This window comes from Rhinolophus hipposideros (assembly GCF_964194185.1).
Source record: "Rhinolophus hipposideros genome assembly, chromosome: 24".
NCBI classification, from domain to species: domain Eukaryota; kingdom Metazoa; phylum Chordata; class Mammalia; order Chiroptera; family Rhinolophidae; genus Rhinolophus; species Rhinolophus hipposideros.
The window spans coordinates 19104711-19122662 of NC_138070.1; the positions used below are offsets into that span (position 1 = coordinate 19104711).

The 17952-nt window shown below is 57.4% G+C and overlaps 2 protein-coding genes across 4 annotated transcripts in view; both read right to left on the reverse strand.

The window, feature by feature from the left end:
* Positions 1-211: 211 nt before the first annotated feature.
* CASTOR1 (cytosolic arginine sensor for mTORC1 subunit 1) lies at positions 212-4706 on the reverse strand. Of its 3 annotated transcripts, none has more exons than XM_081037773.1 (9): positions 4413-4706; positions 3800-3870; positions 2460-2647; positions 2241-2373; positions 1844-1967; positions 1268-1381; positions 1077-1159; positions 894-988; positions 212-785 (listed from the first exon to the last, which is right to left on the reverse strand). In XM_081037773.1, the coding sequence occupies exons 2-9, from the start codon at positions 3822-3824 to the stop codon at positions 717-719; spliced, it is 831 nt and encodes a 276-aa protein (XP_080893899.1). In that variant the 5' UTR covers positions 3825-3870; positions 4413-4706; the 3' UTR covers positions 212-716. The 3 variants fall into 3 exon arrangements, with proteins under 3 accessions (XP_080893899.1, XP_080893897.1, XP_080893898.1); XM_081037771.1 differs by having other exon boundaries at positions 4466-4700; XM_081037772.1 differs by lacking the exon at positions 1268-1381 and having other exon boundaries at positions 4466-4700.
* A 2238-nt stretch (positions 4707-6944) lies between these two features.
* Positions 6945-17952, reverse strand: part of TBC1D10A (TBC1 domain family member 10A) — a 30422-nt gene continuing 19414 nt past the window's right edge. The window contains exons 3-9 of the mRNA XM_081037666.1: positions 14671-14778; positions 10367-10473; positions 9589-9703; positions 9440-9505; positions 8586-8775; positions 8339-8493; positions 6945-7770 (exon numbers count right to left, since the gene is read on the reverse strand). Coding sequence (XP_080893792.1) covers positions 7309-7770; positions 8339-8493; positions 8586-8775; positions 9440-9505; positions 9589-9703; positions 10367-10473; positions 14671-14778 — 1203 coding nt within the window. The 3' untranslated portion in view covers positions 6945-7308. The remainder of the gene's footprint in view (positions 7771-8338; positions 8494-8585; positions 8776-9439; positions 9506-9588; positions 9704-10366; positions 10474-14670; positions 14779-17952) is intronic.

A 17952-nucleotide genomic window follows, 5' to 3' on the forward strand; every position in this document is an offset into this window, starting at 1 on the left:
CAGAGTTCAGAGCCAAGGCTCTGGACGGCTAAGTTACCTCACCTCTCAAAGCTTTGGTTTCTCATCTGGAAAATGGTGATGGCTCACTTACCCCTCTTGAGATGAGAACTGAGTGAGGTGAGGTGAGCCTGGTCTGAGCCAGCTACACGGGGAGACCAGGACCTCAGGCAGAGGGGCCTAGCTTCAGACAACACCCAAAGACCACAGCCCAGCCTGGTCACTACAAGCCCTTTATTAACAAGTTGAGAGAAAGAGAGAGAGAGAGAGAGACACGTAAAAATACTTTTCTTCAAGGCCCCGGGAGGGGGAGGCACTGTCAGAACTCACCTGGCAGGGGAAGGCAACCCAGCCAGAGGCAGAACGGAGATTAGGGAGCAGCTCTCCCAGGGCACTAAGGGGAGATGGCTTGGGCCTCAGGCAGGGAATGTGCAAATGCCGAGGCTGCCAGGGAGTGATGGGTTGAGGGCTTCCTAGTGGAAGCCCTGAGCACCGTGTTCCCGTGTGGGCAGACACGTGTGTCCACGTGAGAGCCGGTGCCTGCACGCAGCTTATATACAGAGAGCAGAAGGCCCCTCCTTCTGCAGGGTCCCCCTGCACAAATGCAGGAGGAAGGAGACGGAAGTGGGCTCATCCCAGAGCTTGAGGAAATCGCTTAGAGAAGTCTCTGGAAGCCTGGAGATGAGGGGGAGCGCAGAGGCCGCTGTTCCCCTTAGGCCTCATAAGCCCAGGCCCTCCTGCCGTCGTTGGAGAACCTCGATGACACTGCCGATTCCGTCCTCAGGCACCTGTAGACAGGTGGGGGGGGAGGGGTCAGGGCTGTCCCGACTTCCTGCCCCCATCCTTCTGGCCTCAGTGTCCCTCCAGGATCCCCCACCACAGCCCATGGTGCTCACCAGGGCGTGGTCAAAGTTGAAGGTGCTGATGTAGTAGGCAGAAATGTCGGCCGCAGCCAGGGGACCCGCGATCTGCGCCACGATCCCACATTCATCTACAGGTAGAGGAGGGAGCCATGTGGATCACCCTGGTCGCCCCACAGGTCCTTCCCAAGCCCCCAACACACAGGAAGCGGCTCTCACCAAAACCCAGTGGCTGTCCTCCAATGCGCACCATCCTCCACAGCTCTCCTGAGGAGCTGGTCAGCAGGAGGTCACTGGGGAACCTGCGGGAGGCAGGGGGCCCTGGTGACCTCAGAGTCTGACGCTTCACCTCCTTCCTCCCTGGGCCTGGCTTAGGGTCTGTGGCCCACCTTGGGTCAGGGGTCACATACTTTTTCTGCGTCTCGGCATCCATGACGATGGAGATGTAGCCCTCAATCAGGGAGAAGGCAAAGAACGTGATGGAGCTGGGTCCAGGATCGCCAGGGCCTGCCTCTTTGGGGGCACTGGGGAGGGACAGGAGGCTCACGTACTCTGCAGGCACCCAGCCCACTCCATCTCCTCCCAGCCAGGGAGCAGCAGCGCAGGCCTCCCGTCTCTGGGCCACTTTCCTTCCCTGTCTGAGGGCCCTGATTTCCTGATGGCACTGGGTAGGGATGGGGGAGAAGGATGATGAATGCTGCCTGTGCTAAAGATGCAGGACCCCAGGGCCAGGGGGCCTGACCAGGTCACCGCTTGCCTACACTCCAGGAGAGGGCTTTGCCTACACTCCAGGAGAGGGCTCCAGCTGCAGCACTGGGACTTTTCCTGAACATCAGTGAAGGGCATGTGGGCATCTCAGGCTGCTGGGAACCCAGGACACAGAACAGGGCACAGAAATGCAGGACCAAGGGACAGGTTGGTTGGTGGTGGGACAGACCATAGGGAACAATAACGTGAGGACGAGACTAAGTACAAATGAGGCCCACCTGTGGGAGTAGAAGAGGACATCGATAAGGGTGGTGGCAATGGCTGGTAGCGTCTCAGGGTCCAGCGTAAGGACACAAAAACGGTTTTGCGGGCTCTGAATGGGATGCACCGTGGGGCTGGGCCCTGCTAGGGAGGAATCCGGAGGTGGAGGGTGAAAGAAGGACTATGGGCTGGGGTGCCCCCTGGTGGCTGGCCAGGGAGGGGCCTGGGCTGGGTGTACAGTCCTCTACAGGAACCTGCCTTGATTTTCCCAGCCTCACCTCCCTGTCTTGTGAAGCAGTCATTGTCAGCTAGTCTCCCCCCTACACACAGACTCACCCACACAAGCAAAGGGCCCCAGTGAGAACAGGAGCCCCCACTCCCCACCCAGGTCTTGGTGTCAGAGGGCACCCTCACCATGCTGAGCTCGGGGAAAGCCATTGCTGGAATCATCCCTGGCAACAGGCACAGGCTCCCCGCCCACCTCTCGATAAATGTCGAACTCCTGGGCCAGCGTGTGAATCACCACGGACAGGTCCTGCTCCCGCACCTGGGCCGCAGGGAGATGGCAGATCACATGAGTCCCCAGGCACCCATGTCCACCCTGCCTGACACCAGCCCCTGTGGGAAACTCACCAGGATGAAGTCCGTCTGATAAGTGGACAGCATCAGCACAGACACGTGGTGCTCGGCCAGCGGTGCAATGACGGAGCGGGCGATCTTGGTGACCCCAGCAGCTTGCACTGCTGTGCCGCTGTGGGATGATACGTTCATCACCAGCCATGTGGCCTCAGCCACTTGCAGGAACTCGGATGCGGGCAGCTCTGTGGGCACAGGGCACATGACCAGTCAAAGCCCGCAGGGCTGGCCCCTGCCCGTTTCCCTACCTGAGCCTTGAAGTGCTCTACCAAGGTAAGGTCAGGTCTGGAGACTGGGGTTATCTCCCTTCTACAAGTTCTGCTCTCGACACCTGCATATATGCAAGGACTGAGATGTGCTCCAGGTTCTGTCCTGCCAGGGATTGAAACCTTCCAGTTGAGATCTGAGCTCCAGATTCAGACAGACCAGAGTTCAAATCCCAGCCTCACCTTTTACTTGCTGTTGACCTGGTGCAAATGATTTAGTCTCAGTTTGTTCGCATTGTAAAATGAATGACTGTATGTACCTCATCGCAGTGTTCGGTGGGTTAACAGAAGCTTTATACCACGTGACACCACGAGGGGGCGCCAGCAGAATGGATTGGCTGGGGGATGCCCTTCCCCCTTAACTAAACCAAACTTGGCTGCAGTGCAAACGGGGAAACTAAGGCCTGAAGCAGTGCAGTGGGTGATGAACCAAGCCACAGGTGGCTGGCCTGAGACTCCAGGCCTGTGAAGATGGGTCAGGTTGGAAGGAGTGGGAGCCAGATGTCAGCTCCGGGGGGCCAGAAAGCCCAGGTTGGCGTCCAGTCCAGAACAGGGGGCCTGGGCCAAGGAGGCTGCTAATTGTTCAAACATAAGCCCCTCAGGACCCTGCCCTGGGCTGGCTGCCTGCTCCTGCATTCCTTCCCCAACCCTAAGACTCCTGGAGTTCCCAGACCAGCCCCGGAGGGAATGACCAGTACCAGGGAGGGAAGTCCAGGGGGAAATAATGGCCAGGGAGGTATAACAGCCACAGGAACCCCTGATTCTTGCCAACAAGCATAACTGAGGGCCTGCTGCTGGTCCGGAGCTGCTAAGTGGCCCTCACACACAGCCCATTTATAAAGCTCTTATGGGACCCTATTAAATCAGAACCCATTTTACATAAGAGGAAACAACAGCTCAGAGAGGGGAAGTGACTTGCTCAAGGGCACACAGCCAGTGATTAGCGGAGTCAGGTAAGAACCCAGATCAATCTGCCTTCGAGGCTTCAGCTCCTGGGACACTGGACCCCAGCATCTGGTGAGAATCCCCCAAAAAGAAGAGCGCGACATCCCTCCCTAGCCCAGCCCCCACCTTTGAAGCCCTCCTCGTCCACCATGAGCGTGTAATCCTCGGGAGTCTCCGTCAAACTGAAGAACTTGCACCTGGTTGGGGGGTGGGGGGAATCTTCAGTCTGGTTTGGGCAGAGGGGGCAGGTAGACTTCGCTCCATCCGCCCCTAAAGACCCACGCCGGGCTCCTCCCAGCCCCCTCAAGCCTCAATTTTCTCCCAATGGCAGTGGGGTGTGGGCCCCAACTTCTGAATAGCGAACTGTTTTCCGCCTCCTGAACTTCGCAGGAGCCCCCCTCCCCTCCATTCCAGGAGGGAGGAGAGGCTCACCCGCAGCGATAGCCCCGGGGCGTCGGACCTTGGGTCCCCTAGACCGGCCCTTCTGACCCGATGGGCGTCTGGAAGAAAGTCTTCGCAGTCGCCAGGAAGGAATACCCCCCATTTGACACCACTCGAAATTAAGCATTGCACACCCCCGGCTGTTTGCGCCTTAACTGGCCCCGGATAGGCGGCGGTCCCACGGAGCGTAAGCGCAGGCCGGATGGCGGCCGGGGGGTGGGGTGGAAGAGCCCTCCCCGCCCGCTCCCGCTTGCCCCAGCTCGCCTCGTGGCGACTCTATAATCTCCCGACCCCGTACCGAAGCGACAGTGGAGCCCACCCCAGTCTGTGCCCCGGAACCCGGGCGCGCACCGGCTTCGGCGGGGCAGGAATAGCAGCTTGATAAGCGGGTGCGTGTACAGCCAAAGACCGGGGCGGGCGAGGCTCAGCACCCGCACCCGGTGCTCTAGGATGTGCAGCTCCATCGCGGTCGGCGCGGACCAGACCCCGCCGCCAACCAGACCAAGGCCGCGCCGGGGGCGGGGCGGGGGAGGCGGCGCCGGAGGCTTAAAGGAGCCGCTCCGCTGCCGCTTCCACGCCGCCGCTCCGCGCCGAAGCCGCCCAGCCCCTCGCCGCGTCCGGCTCCCTGACGGCCACGCCCTGAGGGACGCGCGGCCTATCCGCGGTGGCCACGCCTCCTTCCAACGCCAGAGCCTCACCCAGCTCCTCCAGTCCACCGAGCCCCGCCCCGGATGACTCCGCCCCTTTAACGTTGGGTTAGGGAATCACCAGCTGACCCCACCCCCGTCGAGTCCTCCAGACCCCGGCCGGGCCGCGCCCCCTCTCCGGGCTCCGCTCATTCCCCCGGTCCAGGCTGGGATGGGAGGCTTGCGTGAAATGTGGGGTTGATTTTGTCCTTTGGGCCCCCGTGTGGGCCTTATGATTGAGGTCGTTGAGGCTTTGGAAGGGCCATGAGGTCGACCAGGGCTCAGCTGGGACCAGAGTGTTGCCCCTAAACCGCTGGGGCATGGAGGGGTGGGGGTCCGCTCTGCAGCCCGGCAGCCCTGTGATTCTCTTCCAGTAAAGTATCCGGGCGCCTTTCTCCTTCCTCTCATAGAAGACTCCCCACTAGGGTCACAGAGACAGGAAGGGCCCCAAACACCTCCGTCTGAGCAACATGCCGTTGGGTAGGGCGCTGACGGTGGTCAGGCCTAAGGCGGCCCCTCAAAACTAAGTGCTTGGGCCGGCAATGCCCACGGCCCAGACTTCGGGGTACTCAGATCTCAGACCTGAGAACTGAGCCCTCTGAGGCCTCCCAAAGCCTGCAGCCATTAGTAGAACCCAGTCGGCCTGAGCGCATCGAAACCTGCTTCATGGCCAAGGAGGCCCCCGGCGCTGGCAGATGCCCCAGCTCTGAGGCTTGTTAGGACCAACTAGGGCTCGTTTCAACGTGGGGACTGGGTTCTGCTCAGGCCTCCTCAGGTCCAGGACCCCAAGGCTGAGCAGCCACCCGCACAGCTCGGCTGCCCCTGCAGCAAGACCGAGCATGCTCTGGGGGACACTTGTCTGGGCAACACATCCTCAGCCTTCAGCTGTGCGGCTTTGTACGGAGCAGGTTACAGCAGGCCTGCACAGGCCTCCTGCCTGCTTAGGAGCTTCCACTGCAGTTGGGTGGATACAGGGCAGTGCCTTCCCCCACTGGACTCCGGCAAAGAGGGTTCATGTGGAACACTGTGCAGCTGCCACATCCTGGCCTGTCCCCTGGAGGATCAGGGGGAGGGGACCGTCAAAGGCTGAGCCCCTCAATTACCGATGATACAGTTGGGATGGGAAACCACAGGAGGCTGGGAGGTAGGAAGTGGATGGCCTGGACAGGCTTATGTGACCTTTGACCTCCTCAGGCCTCAGTATCCCCAGCTGTACGAGGACAAGTTGTCCAGGCCGAAGCCTTTGGGATGCCTGAAAATTCCTAGGGAGACTTCACTCCTCCCTCTCCTGTCCCTCCCCCCATGGCACAGCCCAGCTTGGTGGCCTGCCAGGAACAGCCGCTATTGTTTGACTGGAAAAGCTGCTTCCTCAGCAGAAGGGAGGGGTCCTCTCCCAGGGACACTCTGTCCGTACCCTCGCCAGTCATCAGGTTGTGACCATAGCGCCTGCCTGGACCCTCAATGACAGTCAGTTCACCTGGCACCCTGGTCGGGAGAGGTAGCTGACGGGCTCTGGGTGCAAATTTGCACCAGCTTCACCTTTCCCACTCAGCACCTCTGTTTTTTCATCTGTCAAATGGGGATAATAACAGAGCGTACCCAATCAGCTGGTGACACAACCAGTCCCGTGTGGCACGTTAAGTGCTCAGTAAATGACAGGCGGCCTTCTATCAAAGACCTGGACTTCTCCCCTCACGCTTCTCCTCCTGGGCTGAACATGTGAGAGCATTCATGGTCTCCCCACCCTGGCACCAGCACCCAACCCAGAATGAACACTCAGAACCTTACTGGGGTCCAAAGTGGCCTTGAGGAGGAAGACCCTTAAAGAGCCCCTCCCCGTCAGTGACGAGTGGGATCAAGGCTGCCTCTGGCACAGACCCTGCTTTGCCCCAGCACTGGACTCCGGCCCTGGTGACCCTCACCCATGGCAGATGGTGGGCATGGGGCAGAGGGATGGAGTGAGGGGAAATGGGGGTCAGGAACAGGGGCTGGCCCTGGACTTGACATCCCCCCTGGCAAGGATACTTCTCAGAGAGGCTCTGGTGCTGGGCTGGGGCCAGGATGGGGGCTCTGTAGGGCCTGGAGAAGAAATGCCAAGCACCCGGGGTGGCACTCCCTTCCCAGTTCCTAGCTGCACACCAGCTCTCTACACAAGCCTGTTTATTTCTGTACAAAACCATGTTCCTATTTACACAGAGCACCCCACCCTTTACCCCACCCTCTCCCCGCATGTCAGTGCCCTAGCCCTGGGGAGCAACCCCCCAGGAGGAGGGGCCTGAGTGAGGCCCTCACTTCTGCCTGCCCCTGCGGGGCCGGCCCAAGCTCCATTCTGGAGATAATAAATAAGGAGGCTCAGGCAGAATCTGTGCTGGGCCCGCCAGACTCTACGCCCAGTGGCCAGGCAGCCGGGCCCCCCGAGGGCCTCCTGAGGGTAGGCAGGCCCTGGAATGTCAGTCCGTGAACCATGTGTGTGTTGAGACCCCGCCCTGGAGGCCTGAGCTGCCGGGGTTACAAGTAGGTGTCCTCACTCTCCTGGGATGTCAGGCTCTCCTGGGAGTGGTGGTGGGCTGAGTCCTGGGGGGCTGGGTCCTGGGGGGCTGGGTCCTTTGGGGGCACATTCTGTGGGGGATATGCATCTCCCGCAGCAGGTACCACCTTGGCTTGACTTGGGGTTGGAGTTTTGTCCAGCTGCCCACTCGCCTTCGCCTGCTTCTGCTGCTCCTCCTGGATCTCCTTGGGTGGCTTGGGTTTGCCTTTGGAGCCAGGGAGGGGGGCATCCGGGGGCAGGCGAATGGACGGTGAAGGTTGCAGGGTGGGCCGGGGGCCTGGCTCTGCCTCCAGGATGGCCTTAGCGCCATGCAGCCTGGGCGGGGAGCGGCACTGCAGCTCACCCCGGGCCTCCTGCCAGCGCCGCAGCTGGATGAGGTGCTCACGCTCAATCTGGCGCTCTGTCACTGGCAGCTCTATCACCTGTGGGGGCGACGACAGACAGGTGGGCATAAGGAAGAACCTCCCCCTCGGCCTCCCAGCCAGGGCCCCTGCTCTGCCTCAGGCTCCCCAGTCCTGCTACTAAAGGTTGAATGACGGTCTGGTCCCTGAGGTGGTCGTAAGACCAGAGCCGAGTACAGGCCCTGAGACCCACTGCCTCAGAGGAGCAAGCTGTCCGTGACGCATGGCTCTGCTTGCCTATCAACATGTCACCTAATTACAGCCCCTGAGAGACAAAAATCCACAAAAGAAAGAAAAAAGGGGAAATCAAGCCCAGGCCGTGCATGTGCTACCAGGAAGAGGGGGTGACTGGTTGCAGCTCCCTCTCATTCCCAAGTGGTTCAGAACAGGGAAGGCCCCACAAACCTAGGCCTCTCTATGCACCTTATTCACAGCGGGATGAGGTCTGCCCCCACCATCCTGGGCTGCTGGGCACTGGGCCTGGCACCAGCGACTCCCGCTCAGGGGCAGAGGGTTACCAGGTTCCCCTCCAAAGGGCCCCCACGTCCCCCCATCCCTCCGGGTGCTAAGGGGAAGGGGCGGGCCGCACCTCCTGGACCAGGAAAGCCTCCTGCGTGATCTTGGGGCTGAGGCTCCGCAGTCGCTCGATAGTCTCGTACTGGCCCTGGCAGGCCTTGAGCTTCTCAGGGGAGCCCAGCGCGTGCTTCAGCAGCACCAACCCCACCCGGAAGATGATCTTGACTCCTGCATGGGGAGGGAGCGCAAGGGAGCCTTTAGGGAGTTGCTCCTGTGGGCTGGGCTTGGGGCAGAGGTGCTCCCCGAGCTCAGCCCGGTACCTTCGCAGAAGAACATGTCCCAGACGCGCAGCACGGAACTCCAGGGCAGGGTGCGGGTGAACGCGCACATGAACCACTCCGTCATGTAGAGCAGCGGGTCGATCTTCTGCCAGCTGAGGTGCTTGTGGGCCACGGGGGACACCTTCTGCAGCAGCGAGAAGAGGATCTCCCCATCCAACTGGATCGCCTCCTGGGGGGACAGTGAGGCCATGACCACGGGCCAGCAGCAGCCAGGGGAGGGACTACGTACACCCTGGCCCCCAGCACCAGGCAGGCAGCCGGCCTTGTGCTGGGCGCTGGGATACAATGATGAGCAGACCGCCTGTCCTTGTGAGCATGTAGTGAAAAGGGGCGGACACACATGAGTCACAGGAGCAAAAAGAATGGGGGTAGGGGTGGGGGTGGGGGAACTAAGTACCCAGAACATGGCAGGAACAGGAACACTGGATGAGCACATGCCGGAGATTCCACCTGTCAGGGTCAAGAGAAGCTCCCTGAGGGCAGAAAGATGAGGGAAAGGAGGAGCTATCAGAAGAAGAAGGGGAAGGACAGGGGCAGAGGTGTAAGCCTAGGCCAAGGCCAGGGCAGGGAGGAGCTGGGTGTTCCAACGGAGATCTTCCGAATGGCCAGATGGCTGGAGGCTGAGATGGAGGCAAGTGCAGAACTGATGACGCTGGAGCCTGGGCAACCTGACCCTGGCAGGCGTGGGGACTTCAGCCTGAAAGCAACAGGAGGCTGGGAAGGTTTCTAGTGAAAGCAGGACTGCCTGTGGAGCGAAAGGACTGGAGAGGCTGCAAACGGTTTCCAGCCTGGGGGAGGTCCCAGGCCGGGTGCGGGGCCCAGCAGGCACTCACCAGTTTCTCACTGTAGTAGCCGGGCAGGTACTTCTCACAGATCTGCACCAGGCACCAAAAGGCTTGCTGTGGGCGAGAGAGATGTAAGGGCTTGCTGCTGGGTGTTCCTCGCCCACCCGCCCCCTTGCCCGCCCAGGGCCTGGTGGTACCTCAGCGGGCATGTGCATGAGCAGGACAGCAGCAATGGGTGCCTGGGCCTGGCAGTAGCCCTCCTCAGGTCGGTAGAGCGTGTAGGCCTTCAGCACACGGAACAGATCCTGCTGGCTGTGGAGAGGCCAAGCGTGGCAGGGATGACAGGTGCTTCTGTCACCTACTTCCCTCACCTGTGCCCCACTAGACCAGACCTATCTCAGAATGTGTACTTCTCTGGAGAGGGAGCATGACCCGACTGCGGTCACCAAGGGGTCAGTTTCCCACTGCGGCACACGGATGGAGTGACCAGAGGATGGAGGCAGGGAGAGCTCCCCGCCCCTTTGACAGGTGGGAGCAGAGCCTCAAAGAGAAAGCAGGGGGCAAGGCCAGGACAGGATGCCAGATAGGACGTGTTGGGGGCTGGAAGTACGGGCCCCTCACCCAGAAGCTGTGGTTGCAGGTATCTGTCCTGGTCCCCTGGTATGTCTCCCTTCCTACATACCCTCTGCTGACCCAACTATCTAACCCTCTTTCTCTCCACCAAAACCTGTTGCTCTAGGGAATAAATGATGAATACAATACTCTGGGGAATAAATGATGAAAGTTGCCCCAGAGGTAAGAAGAGACCTAAGAGGACCCATCAGACTCAAACCAAAGAAGGGAAACTCTAAAAGAGGAGTTTGGGGCCCACAGCTTCCAGGCCTCCTAGGTGCCCCCAAACTCATTTTACCTCCTCTCACTCCTAAGGGACAGGGCCTAAAGCCACCACCAGACTACCACACCCAGCCTGCTCACCCGTGGCCCCCCCGGGACACAAACATCTCGTGGAAAGGGAACTGTCGGTGCAGGTCGCGCTCAATCACATCCAGCCATTTGGGGTCCCCAGGAGACATGTCCAGCTCCTGGAAGCAAGGTCAAGGGCATATATTAGGCATGAAGGATGGCTAGGATACAACTGTCCCAGGTATTGGAGGAGCTCCCCCCCGACCCGGGCAATGCCCACCCAATCCCATTAAGGACCGTGTCTTCCTTTGGACAGGTCAGGAAACCTAGGTAAGGAAGCCTGGGCAGAGGCAAAAGGCAAGGGCAATGAAGGGCCCTGGAAACCCTGAGAGGCGATCCTGGCTCCAGGAAGACCCATGTGGGTAAGAATGTCCACCACAGCTGTAGCTGGAAGTCACTTCTAGGTATTTCATTTAGGACTCAAACACCTATGTCACATCCGTAAGATGGAAGGCTACCATCAAAACAATAGCTGCCACCTGTTATGTAGCACCGCTCTGAGCCACCTGTGGGCCTTACTGACTCTTCTCCCCCCTAAAACACAGGTCCTCTCATTACACTGTTCACAGCTGAGGCTCAGAGGAAAGTCATTTGCCCAAGGCCTCATTATTAGAAAATTGGTGGGGTTGGGCTGGGAGACTAGGTTGACTCAGAGCTGTCAATCCTAATTCCTCTACTACCTGTTTCCCTGTGCAAGTGGAGCCGCCTATTCAGGAAGGTGTGTGTGTGTCACACAGTGTGCGTGTGTGTGTGTGTGTGTGTCACACAGTGTGCGTGTGTGTATGTTCTATACACAGTGCTGTCTTGAAGGACATGATATTTGTCAAACCACTAACCTCAGAGCCATCTCTGAGCGCTGAGGTTTCAATAAAGTTTAACTCTTCTTTGAACTTCTGTGAACGTTTTAAGCTTGAGTACCATTTATATAAACAAAGTACAGTTGACCTTCGAACAGCACAGGTTTGAACTGCATAGGTCCTATCAGTGGATTTTTAAAAATTTACTTTTAAATTATAATTGATACACAATATTATATTCGTTTCAGGTACACAACATAGCGATTAGACATTTATATACCTCATGAAGTTATCACCGGATAAGTCTAGTACCAATCTGATACCATAGTTATTACGCTATTATTGACTATATTCCCTGTGCTGTACTTTGCATGCTGGTGACTATTCCAATTTGTACTTCTTAATCCTTTCACCTTTTTCACCCATCTGCTCAACCCCTCCCATTTGGCAACCATCAGTTTGTTCTCTTTATGAGTTTGTTTTGTTTATTTGTTTTGTTTTTTTAGATTCCATATATAAGTGAAATCATATGGTATTTGTCTTTCTCTGTCCTACTTATTTCACTTAACACAATACTCTCTAGGTCCATCCACATCGTCGCAAATGGCAAGATTTCACTCTTTTTATGGCTAAGTAATATTCTATTGTATATACGTACCACGTCCTCTTTATTCTTTTATCTATAGATAGATACCTAGGTTGCTTCCAAATCTTGGCTACTGTAAATAATGCTTCAATGACCATCCAAGTGCATATATCTTTTCAAATCTGTGTTTTCAATATACACAGATTTTTTAAATCTTCATATAAGTGGATACACACAGTTCAAACCTATGTTGTTCAAGGGTCAACTGTATTTTCAACCCAAAGCTAGGAATCCATGTATGCAGAGGACTGACTGAAGTTATATGTGGATTTTGAACTGCATCGGGGGGTCGGCATCCCTAAGCCCTGTGTTGTTCAAGGCTCAAGTGTACTACACACAGAAAAATCAGTTCTTGGGCATCTGAAATCTTCTGTATCTCAAATTGCATGTTGGTTACATGGATGTGTATTATTTTCATCACACTGAACTGCACACTTAAGATCTGTGCATTTTACTCTGTGTAAATTCGTATCTCAACTTTAAAAGAAGAAAAAAAATCCAAAAAATGGAAACCCAGAGCAGGGCAGCAGACTAAGTACACGTTGCCTGCAGGACTAGGGAGGCATCAGGGGAGGCCCCAGGACAAAGGCTGAGTCCTTGGCAAACACACCAAGTGGGCACACCCAGGCTCGGCCCTGACCAGCAGGTGACGTCATACAAACCCCTTTACCTCGGTGGGGAGATTCTAGCACTAAACTAAAGAACCTGGGTACCCGGTAACTTGACATGTGAGAGCAAGTACTAAGAGAACGAGCTGGTGGAGTGGTCAAGGCTGGCAAGTGGTGGGAGGGGCCGGGAGCTTCCAGAGAAGGCCCTGGAGCAGGCACACAGCTGAAGAAGTGGGTGTTCGACCTCTAGGGCCCTCCATGCCCTCAAGATGGGGGCTTGCGTGTATCCTATGCACCACCAAGCCAGGCCCAGGATTGGGTACTGTCTGAGTACGGTGCTTTTGTTGGAAAGGAGAGGAGGGTTCCACAAATTCTTATGACGGTTCCTATGAGGTAGGGACCTTAGCACCTAAGAAGTCAGTTCCTAGGATGTGCTTGCCTAGTACCTCAGCAGCCCAAGGTGCTCAACAGTGCATGAGTGGGTGAAAACAGAAACGATGTAGCTAAAAGGCCTATGGAGAGAAAGGGCATTGGGCGTGAAAGGCAGGCCTGCGCCGCTGCAGACGCTGCTGCTACCACAGCCTCCGTGAGAGCCAGAAGGCACCTCATGAGGTGAAGCCAGAGAAGAAAAGCAAGTAACAAACGGATGGAAGGTCCTCCTCTGCCCTGCGCACGGAAAGAGGAAGGAATAGCAAGTAGAGGAGAAAACAGAGCCACCAGGGACTGCAGACCCTGCCCTGACAGCTGAAGTTGGGGTTGGCCACCTGGGTCTGCCTGGGAGTACAGGTACGTGATGCCACCAGCAGCCCCTTCACTGTACCTCTGCTTTGGGCTCATGTGCCCACAGCAGCCAGAAAGAGCTTCTCATCTCTCTCCATTTCCTCTATGTTACTCACAGGCAAAGTCATTCCAGCTGTGCTCACAAACCACTCTTCCAGCCCCCAGGACTGCCTCAGGGACCCACCATTCTGCTTCACGGCATCCTGAAGGCCTTTCTTGGCAAATCTACCTCCTTCCACAAGCAACCTTGAAGGCCCCTTAGGGGTGGCCCATCCAGACGCACCACTCCTCAACACACACATAACACACACACGGCTCCGTGCTCTGCTGCTCACGCAGGCTGCACTCACACCTGCTGACAGAAGGCTGGCCAGGCCACCAGAGCCCTCAGCTCTCGGCTGTGCTCTGGCAGCTGGAGGTAGGGCTCTCGCCCCTGAGCCTCCTCCTCCGCCCAGGATGCCGTCCCCTGAAATGGAAGAGATATAGCCACTGGGAGCAAGACTCGAACTGAGAGGCCGCTTGGGTGGAGCCTGGTATTGGTGTCCAGAGCAACTGCCCTAATTCAGAGCTGCCCCCAGCCAGACACTCCACCAGGCAGCCTCCCTGACCTCCAATGCCAAGGGCTACCAGCAAACAGCTCTCCCCGACTCCAGGTCAACAGCACAAACTTTAGGCTGCCCTGCCTCACCCACCCTTCCCTAGGAACGGGTTTGAAGGGACAGGAGTGTTCAGTGAAGATGAAATACATCAACAAAGAGCTGGTGGCTTGCAGCTCTCTCACTGTCTTCCTGTCCCCAGTCCCAAGAGCCTGGGAGAAACCGTAATGCCTGGGGCCAGGCCAGGCAGGTAAGCCAGGGCAACCCCAGGGAAGCCTCCCTAAGGGAGCAGGCTGGACGAGCTGCCCAGCCCAGGCGGGCCCCAAGAAGCCCCAGGAATGGAGGAGTGTTCTTACCCTGGCAGCCATGGGGCAGGGGACAGCAGGTAGAGGTGAGGAGGGAAAAGCATGGGTGCAGAGGGCACCCTCTCTGGCCACTAACTGGCTTCTGACACCTAAGGATAGTAGTTTGTCTCTGCCACTCCTGGGGCTGACAACCTACAAGCCACACAGGTGAATGGCGTCTGGCCAGACTTGGATGAGGCAGGAGAAAGAGTAGACAATGGGAAGCCAGGAAGTGTTGAGGGTTCTCTGGCTCTAGTGGGCAGGCCCCCAAATGTCCTGAGCACAGGCCCAAGGCAGTCAGGGTAGCGGTCTGAGTGTCCCCTTCGGATGAACAAGAGCTGGGAGGTGGCCCACTGAGCCTAAGAGAGCAGAGCTGAGTGGCTGTGAAGAGAAAGCTGGAATGGGCAGTGGGGTGCATTACTTGATGGGGGGCTCCGTCCACTGCTGGTACTGCTGAGTCCCGCTGAGCGCATAGAGGGTCACTGCCATGGGGAGGATGCTAAGAGATGTGGGAGGAAGGACAGGGTGAAGGACAGGCAACTCACGTCAAACTTCCCAGGGTTCTGCTGTAGCTTCACCTTGCCTCCTGACAGGTACTGCCAAGCACGACCCCGCAGAGAAGGTGGGATGCCCTTCTGGCACCGTAGACGGATCTGGAAGTCAAAAGGGAAGCTGTGCCAATGCGCCCACCTGGGCAACTCCCCCAGAGGCTGAGTGCCGGCCCAGCCCCTCTGCTGAGGCTGGGTAGGCCTTCGGCGAGCACATCAGCAAGAGCAGAAAGGGGGAGAAAAGAGGACTTTGCTGCTGTTGCTACCAAGGCAGATCCAACGACTGGGGCTTGTGCGACTGCAGTTTAAGGTGCTGCCACCAGGTGATGGCAGAGTCCCCACAACCCCTGCTCCAGGGACAACACAGGTATTCCCGAGGTCTACCACAGAATTCTGAATCCCTAACACCGCTTTCTGAATCAAAATGGAAGCACACAAGTTGGAGGAGCCTCATGAGACGTCACAAGGAAGGGATGTGCAGTGAGGGGCACAGCTAAAGCCACAGGGAGGGCAGCCCATGAAATACCCAAGAATGTGGCTGGGGCACCTTCGTGGGGGTGTTGGTTTAAGCAGCCGGGTAGCAGGACAGAGGCAGCCTAGAGAGGGGAGACCTCAGCACAACTCAGAAGATGGGGGCTGATCAGAATGGCTCCCTCTTTGTTTTGGTCAAGAACCCCCTCTTCTGCTCTCCCGACCTTGAACTCCCATGATCTCTGCCGCAAGCAGGAGCAGCTGGCCTGGGCGCTAAAGTAGCACAGGTCTGCCCACCTCTCAAGGGGTGGGAGAGGTGAGGAAGGAAGTGTTTGGGGGCAGCTCACGACCCAGAGCTAGTACTCAATTCATACGCCAGCTATTTTTATCAGAAAAAGGCTTCCACTGCCAAAACCCAGTCTGAAAACCTATCACGTCTCTTACACATGGGAAAACTGAGGCAAAGAGTGGGGAACATATTAAGGTCACAATATCAGAGGTGACCACACTGTAGAGGACCCCGCTACCTCCATACAGGCTGGAGGGACCCAGCCCCATGCACTTTTCACTTCCGTGGCCTCATGGAGCTGGGCGGGGAGGCAAGCTCCCCTGTGCTGGGGCTGAGTGAGGCTCTGAGGCAGCTGCCCTGATCGTCCTCCCGTGACTTCAAGGCCAAATGTCAAGAAGGGTGAGAGCAAAGGTAGAGAGGCACCCTCGTCCAGTATGGGAGTGGGGGACTGACACTCCCCTCAACCCCTGCACTAAGCAGCCGCGTCTGGGAGAAAGGAGATGGGAGCTCAGGGCAGGGGAAGAGCACCTAGATCTGGGTTTGAATCCAGCACTGACCTTGAGCCAATCACTTCTCATTACTAGTAAGATCAGAATGATAATACCTAGGATTCTACTAGAATGGGGAAAAAACCATGCCTAGCAGAATGTCTTCAATAAACGATGGCTTCCTCTCTACCCCTCCGTCCCAGGAGGGTGCTGACACAGGCGCCCCAGGGCTTTGAGCTATCACCTAACTTCCCCTTACCTGGAAACCCCCTCAAACAGTACTGTTACAAACTCTCAAAGGAGGGAACACAGAAGGCCGGGCCTTCCTGATGACTAGTGCAAACAAGAGAAAACTTTCCAAGGGTCAGAGAGAGTCAAGAACCAGGAAGGAGACAAGCTGAAGGCAGTGGGGGAAGAGCCAAATGACTGGTCACAGGAGCCAAACTTAAGCTCTGGGACTGCCAGCAAAGTGGGGAGAAAAAGGGAGCGGAAGGGAACTGCCCCAGGCTCTGGAAAGTTTCCTGCCGCTGTGGGACAAGGGTCTCCACTTAAGGAAGACACTTGGTTTGGGCAGGTTTTGACCAAGGGATGCAGTGAGGCCCAGAGTCACAGGCCCTTCAGGCTCCGCCCAGGGCCTAGCTCAGCAGAGCCAGCCTCTGCCTCATCACAGCCCCGTCCTGCTTGGCCTGCCTCAGGGGAGCCCAGGAACACCTCCCATCCACAAGGTTCTCCCTCAGTCCCAGGCTGGGGAGTGAGATGCAGTTCAGCTAGCGTTGCCCACTCTGGCGTCTGGAATCCTCCTCAGCGCAGAGGTGCTAAAGAAGGCAACTCCACCTGCCTGCTTTAGGCGGGAGGCAGTGGTGGGGGTCAGTAGGATAAAGCAAGAGTAACTGCTCAGGCAAACAGCACAAAGGGTTATCATTCTCTGAAGCAATGCGTGAGAAAGCAGGTCTGTGACTGCTGAGTGAGGCCCCACCCTGCCTGCTGGACTCTGGGAGGGACGAAGCCTGAGCAGACGGGCTTCTGCTCTGGGGGAAGACAGTGTTCCAGCCACAGGCTTCGGTACCCCTCCTGGGGACTCAGGATGAGTCTAGGAGAAGTGTTGGATCTGGACACACTTCCTGAAACAGGTATTGTCCTTCCTGTGCCATGACTTCCTCACCACAGGGCGAGCCCAGGCCTGTGCAGCCAGGCAGGAAACGCTCCCAGGGCCAGTGTGGCCACAGCTGAGGTTGCGGAGGAGAGCAGAGGGCTAGGGCCTCTGGGTAGGGTGGGGTGCAGCCTCCAGTAGTGGCGCGTGCTGGGCTGGGGTAGCCCTCAGCCTCTAACCACAGCGCCAAGGAAGCAAAGGGGAAGAGGAAGTGGTGCTGGCTGTTCTGCTCACAGGAGCTTCCCAAGGAGCCCCTCTGGAGTCCCCATTTGCAAGGGAGTGCGGCCAGGCCAGAGCCACGAGCCACCACAACAGCCAGTGGAGAAGGAGCTGCAGCTCAGGGTAAGAGCCTGAAGGGTAACTGGCAGGAAGACAGACCCCCGAGTCAGACAGGAGGCACTTGAGGAAGAGCTGCCTTAAAAAAAAGAAAAAAGAAAAGAAAAAAGAAAGAAAGAAGAGAAAGAAAGGAAGACTTTCTAATAAGCAAAAAATGATTGCCCTCCAGCCCACACGGAACAGCGAGGAAGAGCCCAGGCAAGGTGCACCCTCTTGCCATGGGCACCGGGCTTTACAGTCACCATCTCGTGGGAGCCTTACAACAGGTTCGTCAGTCCCACTTGACCAGGGAAACTGAGGCTGTAAGGGTGAACCCACTCATCCACAGTCACACAGCGAGCCACGGGCATGAGAAGAGGAAGGCAGGGGCTAGGCCCAGGCCCATACCTGACCTTTGATCTTGACCTTTCTGCTAGGGCCTGCAGCGGGCTGTGCCAGCGGGGACCACACCAACGTGTCAGCTGATGACAGCGAGCCAGCAGGTTTGATCTGAATTGGGAACTTGTGCAGAGAGATCCCAGCTGCGAGGGTCCGGGCCAGCCTCC

What these genes read in the sequence shown, in the direction of transcription:
- CASTOR1 (XM_081037771.1), bottom strand. Translation starts at nt 4,578, where the DNA reads ATGGAGCTGCACATCCTAGAGCACCGGGTGCGGGTGCTGAGCCTCGCC. An exon ending in GTCCTCTTCTACTCCCACAG is followed by an intron (nt 1,382 to 1,843) that starts GTGGGCCTCATT and finishes GTCCCTCCCCAG; the next exon opens with TGCCCCCAAAGAGGCAGGCC. An exon ending in AGGACAGCCACTGGGTTTTG is followed by an intron (nt 989 to 1,076) that starts GTGAGAGCCGCT and finishes CTCTACCTGTAG; the next exon opens with ATGAATGTGGGATCGTGGCG.